Here is a 22,124-nt window from a genome sequence, read left to right as displayed (position 1 = left end):
GAGTTCACCCAGACTCACGTCCATCGAGTCAGTGATGCCATCCAGCCATCTCATCCTCTGTTGTCCCCTTCTCTCCTGCCCCCAATCCCTCCCAGCATCAGAGTCTTTTCCAATGAGTCAACTCTTTGCATGAGGTGGCCAAAGTACTGGAGTTTCAGCTTTAGTATCATTCCTCCCAAAGAAATCCCAGGGCTGAGCTCCTTCAGAATGGACTGGTTGGATCTCCGTGCAGTCCAAGGGACTCTCAAGAGTCTTCTCCAACACCATAGTTCAACAGCATCAATTCTTTGGCGCTCAGCCTTCTTCGCAGTCCAACTCTCACATCCGTACATGACTACAGGAAAAACCATGGCTTTGATTAGACGGACCTTTGTTTGCAAAGTAATAGCTCTGCTTTTGAATATGCTGTCTAGGTTGGTCATAACTTTTCTTCCAAGGAGTAAGCGTCTTTTAATTTCATGGCTGCAGTCACCATCTGCAGTGATTTTGGAGCCCAATAAAATAAAGTCTGACACTGTTTCCCCATCTATTTCCCATGAAGTGATGGGACCGGGTGCCATGATCTTCATTTTCTGAATGTTGAGCTTTAAGCCACCTTTTTCACTCTCCACTTTCACTTTCATCAAGAGGCTTTTGAGTTCCTCTTCACTTTCTGCCATAAGGGTGGTGTCATCTGCATACCTGAGGTTATTGATATTTCTCCCGGCAGTCTTGATTCCAGCTTGTGTTTCTTCCAGTCCAGCGTTTCTCATGATGTACTCTGCATGTAAGTTAAATAAGCAGGGTGACAATATACAGCCTTGACGTTCTCCTTTTCCTATTTGGAACCAGTCTGTTGTTCCATGTCCAGTTCTAACTGTTGCTTTCTGACCTGCATACAGATTTCTCAAGAGGCAGGTAGAAGCTGACTGTGGCTCAGATCATGAACTCCTTATTGCCAAATTCAGACTTAAATTGAAGAAAGTAGGGAAAACCACTAGGCCATTCAGGTATGACCTAAATCAAATCCCTTATGATTATACAGTGGAAGTGAAAAATAGATTTAAGGGACTAGATCTGATAGATAGAGTGCCTGATGAATTATGGATGGAGGTTCGTGACATTGTACAGGAGACAGGGATCAAGACCATCCCCATGGAAAAGAAATGCAAAAAAGCAAAATGGCTGTCTGGGGAGGCCTTACAAATAGCTGTGAAAAGAAGAGATGTGAAAAGCAAAGGAGAAAAGGAAAGATACAAGCATCTGAATTCAGAGTTCCAAAGAATAGCAAGAAGAGATAAGAAAACCTTCCTCAGCGACCAGTGCAAAGAAATAGAGGAAAACAACAGAATGGGAAAGACTAGAGATCTCTTCAAGAAAATTAGAGATACCAAGGGAATATTTCATGCAAAGATGGGCACAATAAAGGAAAGAAATGGTATGGACCTAACAGAAGCAGAAGATATCAAGAAGAGGTGGTAAGAATATACAGAAGAACTGTACAAAAAAGATATTCATGTCCCAGATAATCACGATGGTGTGATCACTGACCTAGAGCCAGACATCCTGGAATGTGAAGTCAAGTGGGCCTTAGAAAGCATCACTATGAACAAAGCTAGTGGAGGTGATGGAATTCCAGTTGAGCTATTTCAAATCCTGAAAGATGATGCTGTGAAAGTGCTGCACTCAGTATGCCAGCAAATGTGGAAAACTCAGCAGTGGCCACAGGACTGGAAAAGGTCAGTTTTCATTCCAATTTCAAAGAAAGGCAATGCCAAAGAATGCTCAAACTACCACACAATTGCACTCATCTCACATGCTAGCAAAGTAATGCTCAAAATTCTCACAGCCAGGCTTCAGCAATATGTGAACCATGAACTTCCTGATGTTCAAGCTGGTTTTAGAAAAGGCAGAGGAACCAGAGATCAAATTGCCAACGTCTGCTGGATCATGGAAAAAGCAAGAGACTTCGAGAAAAACATCTATTTCTGCTTTATTGACTATGCCAAAGCCTTTGACTGTGTGGATCACAGTAAACTGTGGGAAATTCTGAAAGAGATGGGAATACCAGACCACCTGACCTACCTCTTGAGAAATCTCTCATCTTTAGGACTCCTCTAAATCACTATATTCTCAGTTCTATATAAAATTCTTTTAACTTATTCATTCACTTTTTAAACCTAGATATTTTATTTTAGGTTGGCAATAGTTCCTTAGATATTTTAATTTATTTATGACTATTTTTTCTCATCTTTTGACCTGTTTATTCTCTTCTCTCTTTTCCCGTAAATACATTGATTGTATTTAAAATCCTTATCTGCTAAGTCCACCATTTCTATCATAGGTGTCTCTGCATTCTCTTATCTTTTTTCACTTTGGTCATTTGTCATGTTATCCTAGCTTGTCAAATGTCATGTCATTTTTTATTGAATGCTATAAATTATATATGAAAAAATAAGATACTCCTGATACATTTTCTAACACCTGAAAGGATTTACCCTTTGTTTTCCTAGGCAGGTGGGGGAAGGGGTATGTCTCACTCAAACATCTAAATATAACCTAAAACTGAGCTGTAACAGTATGGGTTGCAGTTTTGGTAGCACTCAGTCCACCTCTGATTTCTCTGTCCCTATGACATAGGCTTTTAGAGATTTCAGTTCAGAGCCTATATTCTTTGGTAGCTAAGTACCTAAAATAATGAAAAAGACTCTGCTTTCCAAGTCTTTTTATATAGTTCTCTAGCTTCCTGCCCTTCACAGCTTATATACTGGGCAAATATTTGAGGAGAAAACCTGCTGTGTGAGAGAGGCTCTCAAGACTCTAATTTTGTCTCTCCAGCATCAGGTAACCCCCAAATTATGCTGGCTTCCTGTCACAACAGTAGTCCTCTGCTTGTCCAAGCCCAGATTCTGAATCATTAAATTATGCAATGAATCGGCAAATTGCCACAGAGAAAAAGAAGCTATAGATCCTGGACTAACATTGAAATAATCTCCACTCTTTAGAATTTTAGCATATTTAGTCCATGTTAACAAATGTCGAATACATTTACTGTTTCTTAAAAAATAGTTTCCAGCTTTTAAAGTTGTATCCAGAAAGACCCAGCAAGACACATTGGCCTGCTGTGAACTCCATTCTCCCTGGAAGTGGAAAATTTTAGGTTTAATTCTCTACTTCATTATTTACTTAAAGTGCAGCACTGATAGACATTATTTAACCTTTCTTTACCTACTTTTTTTTTTTTTAACCTTTCCTCCTACTTTTCAACCTTATTAATTCTCTTGCCACCGCTATAAGAAACCAGACCCAGCTGCTGCCCCAGTGCAATGCTGCTGTTGCTGCTGCCAAGTTGCTTCAGTCGTGTCCGACTCTTAGCGACCCCATGGACTGCAGCCTACCAGGCTCCTCTGTCCATAGGATTGTCCAGGCAAAAGTACTGGAGTGGGTTACCATTGCCTTCTGCACGAGTGCAAAGACTGTATCAGAACCAGCAAGGTCAGCAGCCTTAGAGGAGAGCGCCTCCTACAGCTCAGGTGAGGGTCCCACAGGACAGAAGACCCTTCTCATTCTCGTGTCCCATTTCTCTCTCCTCAGGTAGCAGACAGCTCCGCCTGGTGGACGGGGACAGTCCCTGCACCGGGAGAGTGGAGATCCTTAACCAGGGCTCCTGGGGCACCATCTGTGATTACAGCTGGGACCTGGACGATGCCCGCGTGGTGTGCAGACAGCTGGGCTGTGGAAAAGCCCTCGATGCCACTCTCTCTTCTTCCTTTGGGGCGGGATCAGGGCCCATTTGGCTGGACAACGTGAAGTGCACAGGAAACGAGTCCCACGTGTGGAGGTGCCCTTCCCGGGGCTGGGGGAAGCACTACTGTGATCATAGCCGGGATGCAGGAGTCATCTGCTCAGGTATGGTCAGTTCATTCATTGCCCACCAGCTGAGAGAATGGAAAGTTCCAAGAAAGCTGGTGTCTGATCAGAGGGACAGTAGGGGACGGGTGGGCTAGAGAGGGCTGAGACAACTACCCATCCTCCGTGAGTGCCCTGTAGCTGTGAGCAATGAGCTTCATATACTTTCCTCTTACAAGTCTCTGCTATTCTTTTCTTCTCCAGTGGTCTTACCTGACACTAAAATAGCTTTATTTATTCTCCCAGTTAAAATAAATCCTCATAATTTTTTTTTTCATAATTCACTTTTTGTAAAAGTGAAACATTTGCTAACAGCCACATACACACTCCCTTTGCACAGGAAGGCTATGAGAGGGAGGGACAAAAAATGAGGATGTACTTTCCTGGGTGGAGCTGTTTCTATACAAACAGTGTGAGACATTATTTTGCACTAGTTTAGTATGAGTGGAGGCTACTCCTACTGTAGGAAGATATCATTTACATGTATAGAGGGTATCCCTATGGGGGTTATCATTTAACAGATCAGAGATTCTTATGGATTTGTGCCAGATTTCAAGTTTTCTTTGCAAATTTAGACATAAATGTTTATAGCTCTTTGATGGTAGAGAATTGTTGATGAAATGCTCTGAGTCATATATTCTTCCATTGTTACTAGAAAAGTCTCTCTCTCAAATTTTTCCTTTAAAATATCTGTATAAATGCAAACTTTGGAGGAATGCTTAGCCATACACTGACAAGTCAAAGGTGGAGGTAATAAAACTTGAATTTCTGTGTTTTATGTTAAGAGATTATATAGTTTATATTTTATGGCTTCAATGATATAAGAGAATTGCATTTGGGGGCTTATTTGGAGTAAGTGGACAAATATAATTTTTGAAGAAGGTGGAAAAGGTTTTATAGTAGCTGGGAGGAAGGTGAATGGCAATGGGAGTTGATGAAGGTTAACTGTGAGGTTCTCTGAGCAGCACTGAGGGGCCAGGTGTGATGTGAAGGATGTTACGTGTGCCTAAGAACACAGGATATGTACACAGCAAGAGACCAGACAAGGATATGTCTTTACTATATTTAACATCTTTACTCACATCGGCCTTCTATTTAATAAATTTCTTGGACTTATCACACACTTATTCTTACATGTAAATTTTAAAATCAAGTTGAAAATGAAAGAGATATACTATATCTCAGAAGTCTCTATTCTGATATGTATAAGACTTTATTGAGTATTCAGCATATATTTGAATTTTCACATGTATCAGGGTATATAAAACAGAATGCAAGAAATACTTTTTTCTTGTTCTTTCTAAATTTTTACTCTCATAGAATTAATATAACAATATCAATAACCTCATATATGCAGATGACACCACCCTAATAGCAGAAAGTAAAGACGAATAGAGGAGAGCCTCTTGATGAAAGTGGAAGAGAAGATGAAAAAGCTGGCTTGAAACTCCGCATTCAAAAACTAATATCATGGCATCCAGTCCCATCACTTCATGGCAAAGAGATGAGGAAAAAATGGAAACAGCAACAGACTTATTTTCTTGGGCTCCAAAATCACTGCAGACTGTGACTGCAGCCATGAAATTAAAAGACGCTTGCTCCTTGGAAGAAAAGCTATGACAAACCTGGAGAGCATATTAAAAAGCAGAGACATTACTTTGTGACAAATGTCCATATAGTCAAAGCTATTTTTTTTTCTTTCTGGTAGTTATGTATGGACGTGAGAGTTGGATCATAAAGAAGGCTGAGCACTGAAGAATTGATGCTTTTGAACTGTGGTGCTGGAGAAGACTCTGGAGAGTCCCTTGGACAAGGAGATCAAATCAATCAATCCTAAAGGAAATCAACCCTGAATAACTCATTGGAAGGATGTATGCTGAAGCTGAAGCTCCAATACTTTGGCCACATGATAAGAAGAAATGACTCATTGGAAAAGACCCTGAGGCTGGGAAAGATTGAAGACCAGAGAAGAAGGGGACGACAGAGGATGAGAAGGTTGGATGACATCACTGACTCAATGGACATGAGTTTGAGTAAACTCAGGGAGATAGTGAAGACAGGGAAGCCTGGAGTGCTGCAGTCCATGGAGTCACAAAGCGTCGGACATGACTGAGTGACTGAGCAACAAAAACAACCAGTTAAATAAAAATGCTTTAATTAGAATGTGTAGCCTGTGACCAAACTCCCAGGCAGAGGAGGCTAGGGGTCCTAACCTGGGCCTCTCTGGAGAGATGGAAGTGGATAAATAATAAAAGGCAAGCAGATCATTTTCTCCCTCATCATTCATTCTTATATCAGTGGTCAAGCTAATCCTTCAATACTTTAATTTCTGTGGTGTCTTTTCTGTTCTCTCCTGCTCTCTATAGTAGATTTTTATTCTGTTACATCATTGTTTTTGAGACTTCAAAGTTCACATACTTATGCAATCAGAGTCCTTTACCAGGACAAATTCCACCATTATGTACATAACCATGAGCACACTCAGAAACCAGGCAAATTATTTTAAAACTTGTTCTTTATGATTTGCAGGCTTTTTTTTCCCATTGGATTACCTTTTCTCTGTCCAAATATGGTCCCTGAAGAATGAAATCATGATCATGAGTCTTTTCTTTGGTCTCTTTCTCATACTCCATCGACTCCCCATTTAACCTACCACTCACCCCACCTCACTCTCTACAGAAGTTCTTCCCTTTTGGAGTGTCCTTTGCATCTATTTGTAGCTCTTAAGTTCATTTCTTCTTTTCTGCACTGGGGGAATTGGGAAAGGGTAGCAGTGTTAGGTGGCAAATGGGAGCAGCCCAGGGGATAAAAGGTGTTAAAATCTTGTTGAACAAGTATTTGGTTTCCAAATCTATGTTTCATCACTATTGAGGCTTTTGCAATTTAGAAATCTCTAAAATATATATGGCTTGCTTGCTCTCTGCTATCTTCCTCTCACTCTCCTTTTTTGTAGCTTGCTGGCTTCTTATCTCAGAAATCCAAATAGGAAAGGAATATGCAGTAGGCATATAGATAGGGTTAGAATACATTAAATTGTCATCACTCCTTCACATTTGCTAAGAATCTCATGTCTAGGATGAAGTAATCAACTAACTCAGTTGTCTTGCATAATCCCACTGAGACTTCACTTTCTCTCAGGTGTGTTCATACATCCTAGATTTTTAAGAAAGATGGCTAGGATCATTCCCTCCCTCTCCTATGATCTCTGAGCTTTCATCACTTCCAAACTTATCTGTGAACAACTTTTTTTTTTTTAATTTTATTTTATTTTTAAACTTTACATAATTGTATTAGTTTTGCCAAATATCAAAATGAATCCATCACAGGTATACATGTGCTCCCCATCCTGAACCCTCCTCCCTCCCCATACCATCCCTCTGGGTCGTCCCAGTGCACTAGCCCCAAGCATCCAGTATCATGCATTGAACCTGGACTGGCATCTCGTTTCATACATGATATTTTACATGTTTCAATGCCATTCTCCCAAATCTTCCCACCCTTTCCCTCTCCCACAGATTCCATAAGACTGTTCCATACATCAGTGTCACTTTTGCTGTCTTGTACACAGGGTTATTGTTATCATCTTTCTAAATTCCATATATATGCGTTAGTATACTGTATTGGCGTTTTTCTTTCTGGCTTACTTCACTCTGTATAATAGGCTCCAGTTTCATCCACCTCATTAGAACTGATTCAAATGTATTCTTTTTAATGGCTGAGTAATACTCCATTGTGTATATGTACCACTGCTTTCTTATCGATTCATCTGCTGATGGACATCTAGGTTGCTTCCATGTCCTGGCTATTATAAACAGTGCTGCAATGAACATTGGGGTACACGTGTCTCTTTCCCTTCTGGTTTCCTCAGTGTGTATGCCCAGCAGTGGGATTCCTGGGTCATAAGGAAGTTCTATTTCCAGTTTTTTAAGGAATCTCCACACTGTTCTCCATAGTGGCTGTACTAGTTTGCATTCCCACCAACAGTGTAAGAGGGTTCCCTTTCCTCCACACCCTCTCCAACATTTATTATTTGTAGACTTTTGGATTGCAGCCATTCTGACTGGCGTGAAATGGTACCTCATAGTGGTCTTGATTTGCATTTCTCTGATAATGAGTGATGTTGAGCATCTTTTCATGTGTTTCTTAGCCATCTGTATGTCTTCTTTGGAGAAATGTCTATTTAGTTCTTTGGCCCATTTTTTGATTGGGTCATTTATTTTTCTGGAGTTTAGCTGGAGGAGTTGCTTGTATATTTTTGAGATTAGTTGTTTGTCAGTTGCTTCATTTGCTATTATTTTCTCCCATTCTGAAGGCTGTCTTTTCACCTTGCTGATAGTTTCCTTTGATGTGCAGAAGCTTTTAAGGTTAATTAGGTCCCATTTGTTTATTTTTGCTTTTATTTCCAATATTCTGGGAGGTGGGTCATAGAGGATCCTGCTGTGATGTATGTCAGAGTGTTTTGCCTATGTTCTCCTCTAGGAGTTTTATAGTTTCTGGTCTTATGTTTAGATCTTTAATCCATTTTGAGTTTATTTTTGTGTATGGTGTTAGAAAGTGTTCTAGTTTCATTCTTTTACAAGTGGTTGACCAGTTTTCCCAGCACCATTTGTTAAAGAGATTGTCTTTAATCCATTGTATATTCTTGCCTCCTTTGTCAAAGATAAGGTGTCCATATGTGCGTGGATTTATCTCTGGGCTTTCTATTTTGTTCCATTGATCTATATTTCTGTCTTTGTGCCAGTACCATACTGTCTTGATAACTGTGGCTTTGTAGTAGAGCCTGAAGTCAGGTAGGTTGATTCCTCCAGTTCCATTCTTCTTTCTCAAGATCGCTTTGGCTATTCGAGGTTTTTTGTATTTCCATACAAATTGTGAAATTATTTGTTCTAGCTCTGTGAAGAATACTGTTGGTAGCTTGATAGGGATTGCATTGAATCTATAGATTGCTTTGGGTAGTATACTCATTTTCACTATATTGATTCTTCCAATCCATGAATATGGTATATTTCTCCATCTATTAGTGTCCTCTTTGATTTCTTTCACCAGTGTTTTATAGTTTTCTATATATAGGTCTTTAGTTTCTTTAGGTAGATATATTCCTAAGTATTTTATTCTTTCCATTGCAATGGTGAATGGAATTGTTTCCTTAATTTCTCTTTCTGTTTTCTCATTATTAGTGTATAGGAATGCAAGGGATTTCTGTGTGTTGATTTTATATCCTGCAACTTTACTATAGTCATTGATTAGTTCTAGTAATTTTCTGGTGGAGTCGTTAGGATTTTCTATGTAGAGGATCATGTCATCTGCAAATAGTGAGAGTTTTACTTCTTCTTTTCCAATTTGGATTCCTTTTATTTATTTTTTTTTTTTTCTGCTCTGATTGCTGTGGCCAAAACTTCCAAAACTATGTTGAATAGTAATGGTGAAAGTGGGCACCCTTGTTCCTGACTTTAGAGGAAATGCTTTCAATTTTTCACCATTGAGGATAATGTTTGCTGTGGGTTTGTCATATATAGCTTTTACTATGTTGAGGTATGTTCCTTCTATTCCTGCTTTCTGGAGAGTTTTTTATCATAAATGGGTGTTGAATTTTGTCAAAGGCTCTCTCTGCATCTATTGAGATAATCATATGGTTTTTATTTTTCAATTTGTTAATGTGGTGTATTACATTGATTGATTTGCGGATATTGAAGAATCCTTGCATCCCTGGGATAAAGCCCACTTGGTCATGGTGTATGATCTTTTTAATGTGTTGTTGGATTCTGGTTGCTAGAATTTTGTTAAGGATTTTTGCATCTATATTCATCAGTGATATTGGCCTGTAGTTTTCTTTTTTTGTGGGATCTTTGTCAGGTTTTCGTATTAGGTTGATGGTGGCCTCATGGAATGAGTTTGGAAGTTTACCTTCCTCTGCAATTTTCTGGAAGAGTTTGAGCAGGATAGGTGTTAGGTCTTCTCTAAATTTTTGGTAGAATTCAGCTGTGAAGCCATCTGGACCTGGACTTTTGTTTGCTGGAAGATTTTTGATTACAGTTTCAATTTCCGTGCTTGTGATGGGTCTGTTAAGATTTTCTATTTCTTCCTGGTTGAGTTTTGGAAAGTTGTACTTTTCTAAGAATTTGTTCATTTCTTCCACGTTGTCCATTTTATTGGCATATAATTGTTGATAGTAGTCTCTTATGATCCTTTGTATTTCTGTGTTGTCTGTTGTGATCTCTCCATTTTCATTTCTAGTTTTATTGATTTGATTTTTCTCCCTTTGTTTCTTGATGAGTCTGGCTAATGGTTTGTCATTTTTATTTATCCTTTCAAAGAACCAGCTTTTGGTTTTGTTGATTTTTGCTATGGTCTCTTTTGTTTCTTTTGCATTTATTTCTGCTCTAATTTTTAAGATTTCTTTCCTTCTACTAACCCTGGGGTTCTTCATTTCTTCCTTTTCTAGTTGCTTTAGGTGTAGAGTTAGGTTATTTATTTGACTTTTTTCTTGTTTCTTGAGGTGTGCCTGTATTGCTATGAACTTTCCCCTTAGGACTGCTTTTACCGTGTCCCACAGGTTTTGGGTTGTTGTGTTTTCATTTTCATTCGTTTCTATGCAAATTTTGATTTCTTTTTTGATTTCTTCTGTGATTTGTTGGTTATTCAGCAGCGTGTTGTTCAGCCTCCATATGTTGGAATTTTTAATCATTTTTCTCCTGTAATTGAGATCTAATCTTACTGCATTGTGGTCAGAAAAGATGCTTGGAATGATTTCTATTTTTTTGAATTTACCTAGGCTAGCTTTATGGCCCAGTATGTGATCTATCCTGGAGAAGGTTCCATGTGCGCTTGAGAAAAAGGTGAAATTCATTGTTTTGTAGTGAAATGTCCTATAGATATCAATTAGGTCTAACTGGTCTATTGTATCATTTAAAGTTTGTGTTTCCTTGTTAATTTTCTGTTTAGTTGATCTATCCATAGGTGTGAGTGGGGTATTAAAGTCTCCCACTATTATTGTGTTATTGTTAATTTCTCCTTTCATACTTGTTAGCATTTGTCTTATGTACTGTGGTGCTCCCATGTTGGGTGCATAAATATTTATAATTGTTATATCTTCTTCTTGGATTGATCCTTTGATCATTATGTAATGACCTTCTTTGTCTCTCTTCACAGCCTTTGTTTTAAAGTCTATTTTATCTGATATGAGTATTGCTACTCCTGCTTTCTTTTGGTCCCTATTTGCATGGAAAATCTTTTTCCAGCCCTTCACTTTCAGTCTGTATGTGTCCCCTGTTTTGAGGTGGGTCTCTTGTAGACAACATATGTAGGGGTCTTGTTTTTGTATCCATTCAGCCAGTCTTTGTCTTTTGGTTGGGGCATTCAACCCATTTACGTTTAAGGTAATTACTGATAAGTATGATCCCATTGCCATTTACTTTATTGTTTTGGGTTTGAACTTATACACCCTTTTTGTGTTTCCTGTCTAGAGAATATCCTTTAGTATTTTTTGGAGAGCTGGTTTGGTGGTGCAGAATTCTCTCAGCTTTTGCTTGACTGAAAACTTTTGATTTCTCCTTCATACTTGAATGAAATCCTTGCTGGGTACAATAATCTGGGCTGTAGGTTATTTTCTTTCATCATTTTAAGTATGTCTTGCCATTCCCTCCTGGCTTGAAGAGTTTCTATTGAAAGATCAGCTGTTATCCTTATGGGAATTCCCTTGTGTGTTATTTGTTGTTTTTCCCTTGCTGCTTGTAATATTTGTTCTTTGTGTTTGATCTTTGTTAATTTGATTAATATGTGTCTTGGGGTGTTTCGCCTTGGGTTTATCCTGTTTGGGACTCTCTGGGTGTCTTGGACTTGGGTGATTATTTCCTTCCCCATTTTGGGGAAGTTTTCAACTATTATCTCCTCAAGTATTTTCTCATGGTCTTTCTTTTTGTCTTCTTCTTCTGGGACCCCTATGATTCGATTGTTGTAGCGTTTAATATTGTCCTGGAGGTCTCTGAGATTGTCCTCATTTCTTTTAATTCGTTTTTCTTTTATCCTCTCTGATTCATTTATTTCTACCATTCTATCTTCTAATTCACTAATCCTATCTTCTGCCTCTGTTATTCTACTATTTGTTGCCTCCAGAGTGTTTTTAATCTAATTTATTGCATTATTCATTTTATATTGACTCTCTTTTATTTCTTCTAAGTCCTTGTTAAACCTTTCTTGCATCTTCTCAATCTTAGTCTCCAAGCTATTTATCTGTGATTCCATTTTGATTTCAAGATTTTGGATCAATTTCACTATCATTATTCGGAATTCTTTATCAGGTAGATTCCCTATCTCTTCCTCTTTTGTTTGGTTTGGTGGGCATTTATCCTGTTCCTTTATCTGCTGGGTATTCCTCTGTCTCTTCATCTTGTTTAAATTGCTGAGTTTGGGGTGTCCTTTCTATATTCTGGCAGTTTGTGGAGTTCTCTTTATTGTGGCTTTTCCTCGCTGTGTGTGGGTTTGTACAGGTGGCTTGTCAAGGTTTCCTGGTTAGGGAAGCTTGTGTCGGTGTTCTGGTGAGTGTCCAGTAATGAGTTATGAGATGTCTATGGTTTTGGGGTGACTTTGGGCAGCTTGTATCTTGAAGCTCAGGGCTGTGCTCCTTTGTTGCTGGAGAATTTGCTTGGTATGTCTTGCCCTGGAACTTGTTAGCCCTTGTGTGGTGCTTGGTTTCAGTGTCGGTTTGGAGGCGTTTGATGAGCTCCTGTCAATTAATGTTCCTTGGAGTCAGGAGTTCCCTGGAGTCAGGGTTTGGACTTAAGCCTCCTGCTTCCAGTTATCAGTCTTATTTTTACAGTAGTTTCAAAACTTCTCCTTCTATACAGCACCATTGATAAAACATCTACGTTAAAGATGAAAAGTTTCTCTACTGTGAGGGTCACTCAGAGAGGTTCACAGCATTACATGGAGAAGAGAAGAGGGAGGAGGGAGTTAGAGGTGACCCAATTGAGATGAGGTGGAATCAATAGTGGAGAGAGTGGGGTAGCCAGTAGTCACTTCCTTATGTGCACTCCACAACTGGACCACTCAGAGATGTTCACAGAGTTATACAGAGAAGAGAAGAAGGAGGAAGGAGACAGAGGTGGCCAGAGGGATAAAAGGGGGGAATGAAAAGGAGGGAGACAGATCCAGCCAGTAATCAGTTCCCTAAGTGTTCTCCACCATCTGGAACACACATAAACTCACAGAGTTGGGTAGAGTAGAGAGGGGTTAGGGAGGAGACACAGGCGACCTGGTGGAGAAAAAGGAGAGTCCAAAGGGAGAGAGAGCAGTCAAGCCAGTAATCTCGCTCCATAGTGAAAAATGGGTCCTGAACATTGGGTTCTTAAAGGTACAAAATTGGTAACAAATACATAAAAGCAAAAATTAAAAATCTAGAGTAGAGTTTGGAATTTCAAAAATACGATGCTAAAGAAAAGAAGAAGGAAAAGAAAGAGAGAAAAAACGAACAAAGAAAAACAAACAAGGTCGTGAAAATTATAAAGAAAATACAGGTACAAAATTGATAACTAATACCAAAAAGCAAAAATTAAAAATCTAGAGTAGAGTTTGGAATTTCAAAAATACAATGTTACAAAAAAGGAAGAAGAAACATAAAGAGAGAAAACAAGCAAACAAAAACAATGTCGCAAAAATTATAAAGAAAATACAGGTACAAATTTGATATCAAATACCAAAAAGCATAAATTAAAAATCTAGAGTAGAGTTTGGAATTTCAGATATACAATGTTATATAAAAGAAGAAGAGAATGAAACAGAAAAAAAAAAGTCACAGAAATTATAAAAAAAAAAACTGTAGGTACAAAATTGATAACATATACCAAAAAGCTAAAATTAAAAAGCTAGAGTAGAGTTTGGAATTTCAAAAATATAATGTTAAAGAAAAGAAGAAAAAAAAAAAAACAAGGTCAAAAAATTATAAAATATATATATATGAAGTTTGCTGAAGAAGAAAAAAATAAGGTCTTTTTTTTTTTTTTTTGCAAAGTAATAGGTTATAAAAGTGAAAATTAAAGGAACAATAGAGGACTTAAAAATTTTTTTTTAATTAAAAAAAAAGAAAGAAAGAAAGAAAGAATGATCGTAAAAATAGTAAAAATATATCTAGGACTTTCTCTGGTTTTGTTGTATGGTGGGTTCAGTTCATTTTTGGCTAGTTCCTTGGTCCGACTTCTATTTCTCAAGATCTATAGGCCCCTTCCTATGTTGTCCGTAGTAACCACGGGGTTTTAATCTATTGCCTGTAGCTTCCAAGGCGTTTCCCTCTGTTATAACTTCTTCTGTTTGCTGGTCTCTTCAGTGTCTGGCTTCCGCCCTGACACAAAGGGGACGGTGGGGGAAACTCTTTTTTTTTTTTTTTTTTTTAGGCTCACTTGTTCAGTCGCGCTGTGGGGAGGGAGGTAGGGATGCTGCAAACAAATAACACTGGCGTGCGCTCGCAGTGCCTCAGCCACACTGGGTCTGCCCCCACTCACGGCGCGTGTAGCCTCCCTGCCCACACTGCTCGGGCTCTAGGTTGTTCCGCCGAGAACAATCCGAGGCCGGCCCTGGGCTGCATGTACCTCCCAGGTCCAAGCTGCTCAGGTTCAGGCACTCGGGTAGTCCTCAGAGGCACAGACTCTGTTGGGCCTGCATTTTGTGCTCTTCCCAGGTCCGAGCAGCTCAGGTGATGAGGTGTTTGGCGAACGCCAATGCTGCGACTTATCGCCTCCCCGCCACTCAGTTATCTGTGTGTAAAACCGGCGCACCTTCTCAGGCAGATGTTGACCGTCCAGACCCCCAAGAAGTTTTAGTTAGCAAAGAAGCCTGCTTACAGTTTTATAGATAATGTCTCTCTGGGGTTGCGATTGTCCCCTTCCGGCTCTGGCTGCCTGTTACAGGAGGGGGAAGGTCTGCAGCCGGCTATCTCTGTTCAGTCCTTTGTTCCATGCGCGGGCCTGGCGGTGTCTTAGGTTGGGGCTGGCTTTTCGCGTGGTAGATATCCCACAGTCTGGTTTGCTAGCCCAAATTATTTCGCTCAGATAGTGCTCAGGGTATTCAGGCCAGATTCTTACTCTGAGCGATGCAGCCCGTGCCGCGCCTCCCTGCCCAGCCCCCACTCGCTAATGGCATGTGCAGGCGTCTGCGCTGCTTCTTGCTGTGGGAGTTACCATAGGGCTCGCAATCTGCGAGTTTTAATTGTTTATTTTTTCTCCCTGTTATGTTGCCCTCTGTGCTTCCAAAGCTCGGCACATATTCGGCAGTGAGAAGGTTTCCTGGTGTTTGGAAACTTCTCTCTTTTTAAGACTCCCTTCCCGGGACGGAACTCCGTCCCTCCCTCTTTTGTCTCTTTTTTTTTGTCTTTTATATTTTTTCCTACCTCCTTTCGAAGAGTTGGGTTGCTTTTCTGGGTGCCTGATGTCCTCTGCCGGCATTCAGAAGTTGTTTTGTGGAATTTACTCGACGTTTAAATGCTCTTTTGATGAATTTGTGGGGGAGAAAGTGTTCTCTCCATCCTACTCCTCCGCCATCTTGGCTCCTCCCCCCTGTGAACAACTTCTTTCACAATTAAGTTACCTAATTGTGACCTAATGCCTGCACTCAGATCCAGCCCATATGATGTTCCCATCCCCAGTGACTTGAATACTGGCTCAGAGAAAACTGCCCAAAATTCTAGCCCCAGAAATTTCAGGATGACTTTCTAAACTTCTCTGGCTCTTAGGCCTCTGACCTCTCGAATCCCATGATCTTCTTTCACTCTCAGTTAGTTCAGCTATGCACTCACGTTTGAATGTCTACCACTGTGCAGTTTCTTTGGGCCTTTGTAGTTTCTAGGCCCCCAGATAAGAATTAACATTCCTAACCAATATATATTCTCGTGATTCAGCCATTCCAAACTGACCCTGCAATCCTTCTGGATATCTCTTCAGAAACTTGCTCATGGAAATGCAATTTGACAATGACAGTCAAATTCTCTCTTCTTATCCCCTTTTATACCACTGCTGGAAAAAGCTTTCCCACCATTGCCTGTGAGGTGTTGTTTCCAATTGTCAAGCCAGTTTCATGAACAGTCACTGGGTTTGTTCTTTGTTTCTCTTAGGATTTTTGCGTCTGGCTGGAGGGGATGGACCCTGCTCAGGGCGAGTAGAAGTGTATTCTGGAGAAGCCTGGATCCCAGTGTCTGATGGGAACTTCACACTCCCCACTGCCCAGGTCATCTGTGCAGAGCTGGGGTGTGGCAAGGCTGTGTCTGTCCTGGGACATGTGCCATTCAGAGAGTCCAGTGCCCGGGTCTGGGCTGAAGAGTTCAGGTGTGAGGGGGAGGAGCCTGAGCTCCGGGTCTGCCCCAGAGTGCCCTGTCCAGGGGGCACTTGCTACCACAGTGGAGCTGTTCAGGTTGTGTGTTCAGGTGAGATGCACGTCAGGATTTAGCCTCTGTGTACACTCACTTCAAGCTAAAAAAGAAATATGATTTTTCTGAAATCCTGTCTGTTTCTATCAGTGTACACAGATGTCCGGCTCGTGACAAACGGCTCCTCTCAGTGTGAGGGGCAGGTGGAGATGAATATTTTTGGACAATGGAGAGCGCTCTGTGCCTCCCACTGGAGTCTGGCCAATGCCAATGTTGTCTGTCGTCAGCTTGGCTGTGGAGTCGCCATCTCCACCCCAAACAGAGCAGAAGGAAGTGATCAACTCTGGAAAGCCCGATTTCACTGCTCAGGGACTGAGTCCTTCCTGTGGAAATGCCCTGTGACTACCCTGGGTGTTCCTGACTGTTCCCATGGCAACACGGCCTCTGTGATGTGCTCAGGTAAGAGAGGGAAGGTCTACTATACTTAGGATGCTCCTGGAGTGAAATTTCCCCAGAGCAGAGAGTAAGGGAAAACAGGCTTAAAAAGAAAGATATTCTGTAGTGAAATGTTTAATCTTGTTACTGAACTCGAGTTTCAGCTACTCATTACTCAAGAATCCAACAGTGAGAGACAAGTGTGGGGCAAAATTAAAGACAGCTTTATTGAGGAAACCAGCTGTTCTGAGGAGACAGAGGACTAGTGTACCAAAGAACCAGCTCCTCCTTGCTAATCAGGAGTGCACAGGTGGAAGTAGGGGACAGGTTACCTGCAGAGTAGCACAGCTAGCTCTGACAATCATCTTGAAATAGGTCTGGTCAGTGTCACCTTTATTGTTTGAATTACAGTTAATCATCAGTTCTAGTGTTGGTTTGTTCCCATTTCCTTGAGGCCGATCTTGGAATTGTGTAAGATGAAGATTATGAACTTCCCTGTTGGCTCAGATGGTAAAGAACCTGCCTGCAATGCAAGAGTCTCGGGTTTGATCCCTGGGTTGGGAAGATCCCCTGAAGAAGGAACTGGCTCCCCACTAGTCTGGTCATCATGTAATTTATTTCTACCACCTGTTTGGGATTTCAGTATCTGCAAAATAGCTCAAAAGATATGGCTTAGAATGTTATCTATAGCCCATAAGAAGGAACTAAAGGTCCTTGACTTTGTTTAGGGCTAAACTATTATTATTTTGTCCTATTTGACTGTTTTCCTTTGTTTCTGATTTTTTTTTTCATTTCTGTGATTAAATTTATTCTTTGGCTAGGTTTTTCTACAAACAGAGGCAGGTGGAGGACATGAGGGTGGTCTGCCCTGAGAAGGCTCTTTAAGGTCCTGCTCCATAGCATTCTCATTGTTCACTCATTTTTTCAGGGGAAAGAAGTGCTAAGAAATGCTAAGAAGTGCTATGTCAGGGAAAGAAACACCTCGATGAATAATATTTTTTATGAAACCTTATTATTTAAGGATAATAATAGAGAACAAAGTACAAACAGTAAGTGTATACCTAGATCATGTTCTCCAACCCAGATCCACAAAGAGAACATTCACAGCACCACAGAATCACTATTGCCTCCCAATAGCTGTGTCCTCCTCCTCTCCAGGGAAGACTGCTTACCTAAGACTTGTACTGCCATAGAATATTTTCTCAGTTTTTGAACTTTATGTAAATTCATACAATATGTTTTCTTTTGTGTCTAATTTCTTTGACTCCAAACTGTGTTAGAGATTCACTCATGATGTTGTTTATGGCAGCATTTCATTCATTTTTATTATTATAGAGTATTCCTTTGAAAGATCACATGACCATGCATTGAACCATTCAACTAATGGCAGAGGTTTGAGTTTATTCCCAGATCTTGACTATTACAAATACAATGGTGCAAATTACCATGATGATGACTTTTGGCAAAAGTATTTATGATTTTTGTGTGTTTAATTCTTGGTCTTATATTTTTATTTTCTTAACAGTATGCTGTACTTCAGTGAACCAAGTTACTCATCTTATGTTTGACTTATCAACTTTTTTTCTATACATGTAGTGCTCTTTCAGTCAGTCAGTTCAGTTCAATCGCTCAGTCATGTCTGACTCTCTGCAACCCCATGGACTGCAGCATGCCAAGCTTTCCTGTCCTTCACCATCTCCTGGAGCTTGCTCAAGCTCATATCCATTGAGTCGGTGAAACCATCCAGTCATCTGATTCTCTGTTGTCCCCTTCTCCTCCTGCCTTCAATCTTTCTCAGCTTCAGGGTCTTTTCCAATGAGTCAGTTCTTCCCATTATGTGGCCAAAGCATTGGAGCTTCAGCTTCAGCATCAGTTTTTCCAATGAATATTCAGGACTGATTTCCTTTAGGATTGACTGATTGGACCTCCTTGCCATGCAAGGGGCTGTCAAGAGTCTTCTGCAACACCACAGTTCAAAAGCATCAATTATTCAGTATTCAGCTTTCTTTATGGTCCAACTCTCACAGCCATACATGATAACCGGAAAAATCATAGCTTTGACTGGATGGGCCTTTGTCAGTAATGTCTCTGCTTTTTAATATGTTGACTAGGTTGGTCATAGCTTTTCTTCCAAGCAGCAAGCATCTTTTAATTTCATGGCTGTAGACATAATCTGCAGTGATTTTGGAGCCCAAGAAAATAAAGTCTGTCCCTGTTTCCCCATCTTTTTGCCCTAAAATGATGGGACCAGATGGCATGATATTAGTTTTTTGAATGTTGAGTTTTAAGCCAACATTTTCACTCTCCTCTTTCAGTTTCATGATGTATGGCAAAACCAATACAATATTGTAAAGTAAAGAAAAAAATAAAAAAATTTAAAAATAAATTTAAAAAAGAGGCTCTTTAATTTCTCCTCAGTTTCTGCCATAAAGGTGGTGTCATCTGCATATCTGAGGTTATTGATATTTCTCCCAGAAATCTTGACTCCAGTTTGTGCTTCATCCAGCCCAGCATTTTGCATGATGTACTCTGCATATAAATTAAACAAGCAGAGTGACAATATACAGCCTTGACGTACTTCTGTCTCAGTTTTGAGCTAGTCCATTGAACCAGTCCCTAGAACTCCTTATATTCTTCTTAAATGAACTTTGTCTACTCCAAAATTACAAAAATGTTCTCTGAGAGTATCTCACAGAAGTGTAATTACTTTTTTTTTTGCATATAATTGTACATTGCTTCTAGGATTGACATCTGTGTAGGATAAGGGTCAAGTATCCTGTTTTCATATGGGTATCTATTTGACTCAAAATCTTTTTCTGAAAAGACTATTCCCCACTGCAGTGCCACCTTTGTGATAAGCGAAAGGGCACATACATCTGAATACATTGTTTATACTCTCTATTCTGTTCCACTGTATCCTTTGTCTCTCCTTGTACCTGTACCACATTTTCTTAATTATTGTAATTTTATAGTAAGTCTTGAACCTTCCCTGGTGTCTCAGAGTAAAGAATCTGCCTGCAAGGCAGGAGACCTGGGTTTGATCCCTGGGTTGGGAAGATCTCCTGGAGAAGGGCATGAGAATCCACTCCAGTATTCTTGCCTGGAGAATCCCCATGGACAGAGGAGCCTGGTGGGCTATAGTCTATTGGGTCACAAATAGTTGGACATGACTGATTGACTAAGCACACAAAGTAAGTCTGGGTAACTTAAATTTAAAGAAGTTATGTTGTTGCTTTTCTTGCCAACTGCTTTGGTCAGTCTTGGTTTTTGTATTTTGTATACATTTTTGAGCTGAAGCTCCAATACTTTGGCCACCTGATGCGAAGAGCTGACTCACTAGAAAAGACCCTGATGATAGGAAAGACTGAAGGCAGAAGGAAAAGGGGATGACAGAGGATGAGATGGTTGGATGGCATCACTGACTCAGAGGACATTAGTTTGAGCAAGCTCCAGGAGTTGGTGATGGACAGGGAAGCCTGGTGTGCTGCAGTCCTTGGGGTCACAAAGAGTCAGACACGACTAAGTGACTGAACAACAGCAACATACATTTTGAATCAGCTTGTCATGTTTCAAACAAACAAAAGCACAAGAGAATTTGATTGAGGTCAGATTTAATCTGTATATAAATTTGAGAATGACTGACTTTGACAACATTGAGTTTCCCAATTCACTGACAAAATATATCCCTTCATTCAGTTAGGTCTTGAATTTCTCTCCAATGTTTTGCACATCTTTAACTAGGTTTTCTCCTAGGCATTTTATGGGTTTGATGTTATTAGTATTTCTTTTAGTGAAGGTTTTCTAGGAATGAATTCTCTCTGAACTTTACCTGGATTCCCCAAATGTTAGATTAGTATTTTGTTTTAATCCTTCTTTCTTTCTTTTCTCTCTCTTGCTCTAGCTTTACCTTTCTCTCCTTATTTGTTCCCCTCCTGCCCTGTTTTTCCCTGAGTATGTAAAATTTTTCTGGATTAGGTTGCAGACATGATGCTCCTTTATCCCTCCCTCCTAACAACAACAAAAATACTTCTGGGAATTTCCTTACATAACCACAGTTCAGTCAGACCTTTAGAGATGTCAGTCCCAGATGACATCTAAATGCAACCACATGAGAAACCCCAAAGATGAAACTGCCAAGTTGAGTCTTTCCCAAATTACTGACCCGGGAAATTATGAGCAAAATTAAAAAAACAAATTCCTTCAACTACTAAGTTTGGGGGGAAATTTTGTTATATAGCATTATTAACCAGGCACTTACCATAGGACCAGCATTTCTGAATAGAGGAATATTTATCCTCTGATTTTCTATTTTACTATTTCTACTTTATGTTGATCTAATGTGCTGATACACTCATTCTCTAGTTCTTAATTTCAGCTGTTAACTTTTTCAGCTGTAGAATTTTCATTTGTTTTTGTTATCATTTCTCTGCAAAGATACATATTGTGTTAATTAATTCTTTGTGCACTTTAATCATGGCTATTTAAATTTTCTGTCAGAGTAAAGAACTCTTAGAGGAAAACATAGGCAGAACATTCTTTGACATAAGTTGCAACAAGATCTTTTTTGATCAACCTCCTAAAGAAAATAAAAACAACAACAAAAAAATAGGACCTAATTAAACTTAAAAGCTTTTACATATCAAAGGAAACCATAAACAGAACAAAAAGACAACTCTCAGAATGGGAGAAAATATTTGCAAATGAAGTAATTAACAAGGGATTAATCTTCAAAATACACAAACAACTCAATATCAACAAACCAAACAATCCAGTGAAAAGATGGGAAAAAGGCCTAAATAGACATTTTTTCCAGACATACAGATGGCTAACAAATACAACATCACTAACTATTAGAGAGATGCAAGTCAAAACTACAGGCAGGTAATACTTCACACCAGTTAGAATGTCTATCATTAAAAAAAATCCACAAATAAATGCTGGAGAGGATGTGCAGAAAAGGGAATCCTCCTACATATGAATATGTAAATTGGTAGAACTACTGTGGGTTGCCATGCCCTCCTGCAGGGGACATTCCAACCCAAGGATCAAAGCCAGGTCTCCCGCATTGCAGGCGGATTCTTTACTGTCTGAGCCACCAGACTCAGAAGCCCTACACTATTGATACTAAGTACAAAATAGATATTGCTTGGAGAATCCCATAGACATGGAGCCCGATGGGCTACAATCCAGAGTCAGACACTACTGAAGTGTCTTAGCATGCATGCACACATAAATAGATATATAATAACTTTTTTTATAGCACAGGGAACTCTACTCAGTGTTCTGTGGTGACCTAAATAGGAAGTAAATCCAAGAAAGAGGGGATATGTCTTTAAATATATAAATAGATAGATAGATAGAGTTGTTGTTGTTTAGTCACTGAGTTGTGTCTGACTCTTCTGTGACCTCATGGACTGCCATGCTCCTTTGTCCATAGGATTTCTCAGGCAAG

At 39.8% G+C, this 22,124-nt stretch overlaps 1 protein-coding gene across 1 annotated transcript in view; it reads left to right on the top strand.

Annotated features, from left to right (window-relative positions):
- Positions 1-22,124, top strand: part of LOC133248203 (antigen WC1.1-like) — a 63,254-nt gene that overhangs the window by 24,822 nt on the left and 16,308 nt on the right. The window contains exons 8-10 of the mRNA XM_061418022.1: positions 3,574-3,888; positions 15,986-16,294; positions 16,388-16,696. Coding sequence (XP_061274006.1) covers positions 3,574-3,888; positions 15,986-16,294; positions 16,388-16,696 — 933 coding nt within the window. The remainder of the gene's footprint in view (positions 1-3,573; positions 3,889-15,985; positions 16,295-16,387; positions 16,697-22,124) is intronic.

The sequence above is a fragment of the Bos javanicus genome, chromosome 5, assembly GCF_032452875.1.
Source record: "Bos javanicus breed banteng chromosome 5, ARS-OSU_banteng_1.0, whole genome shotgun sequence".
NCBI classification, from domain to species: Eukaryota; Metazoa; Chordata; class Mammalia; order Artiodactyla; family Bovidae; genus Bos; species Bos javanicus.
The sequence above is the reverse complement of the archived record's forward strand: the minus strand, read 5'-3'. Positions and strand labels throughout refer to the sequence as shown.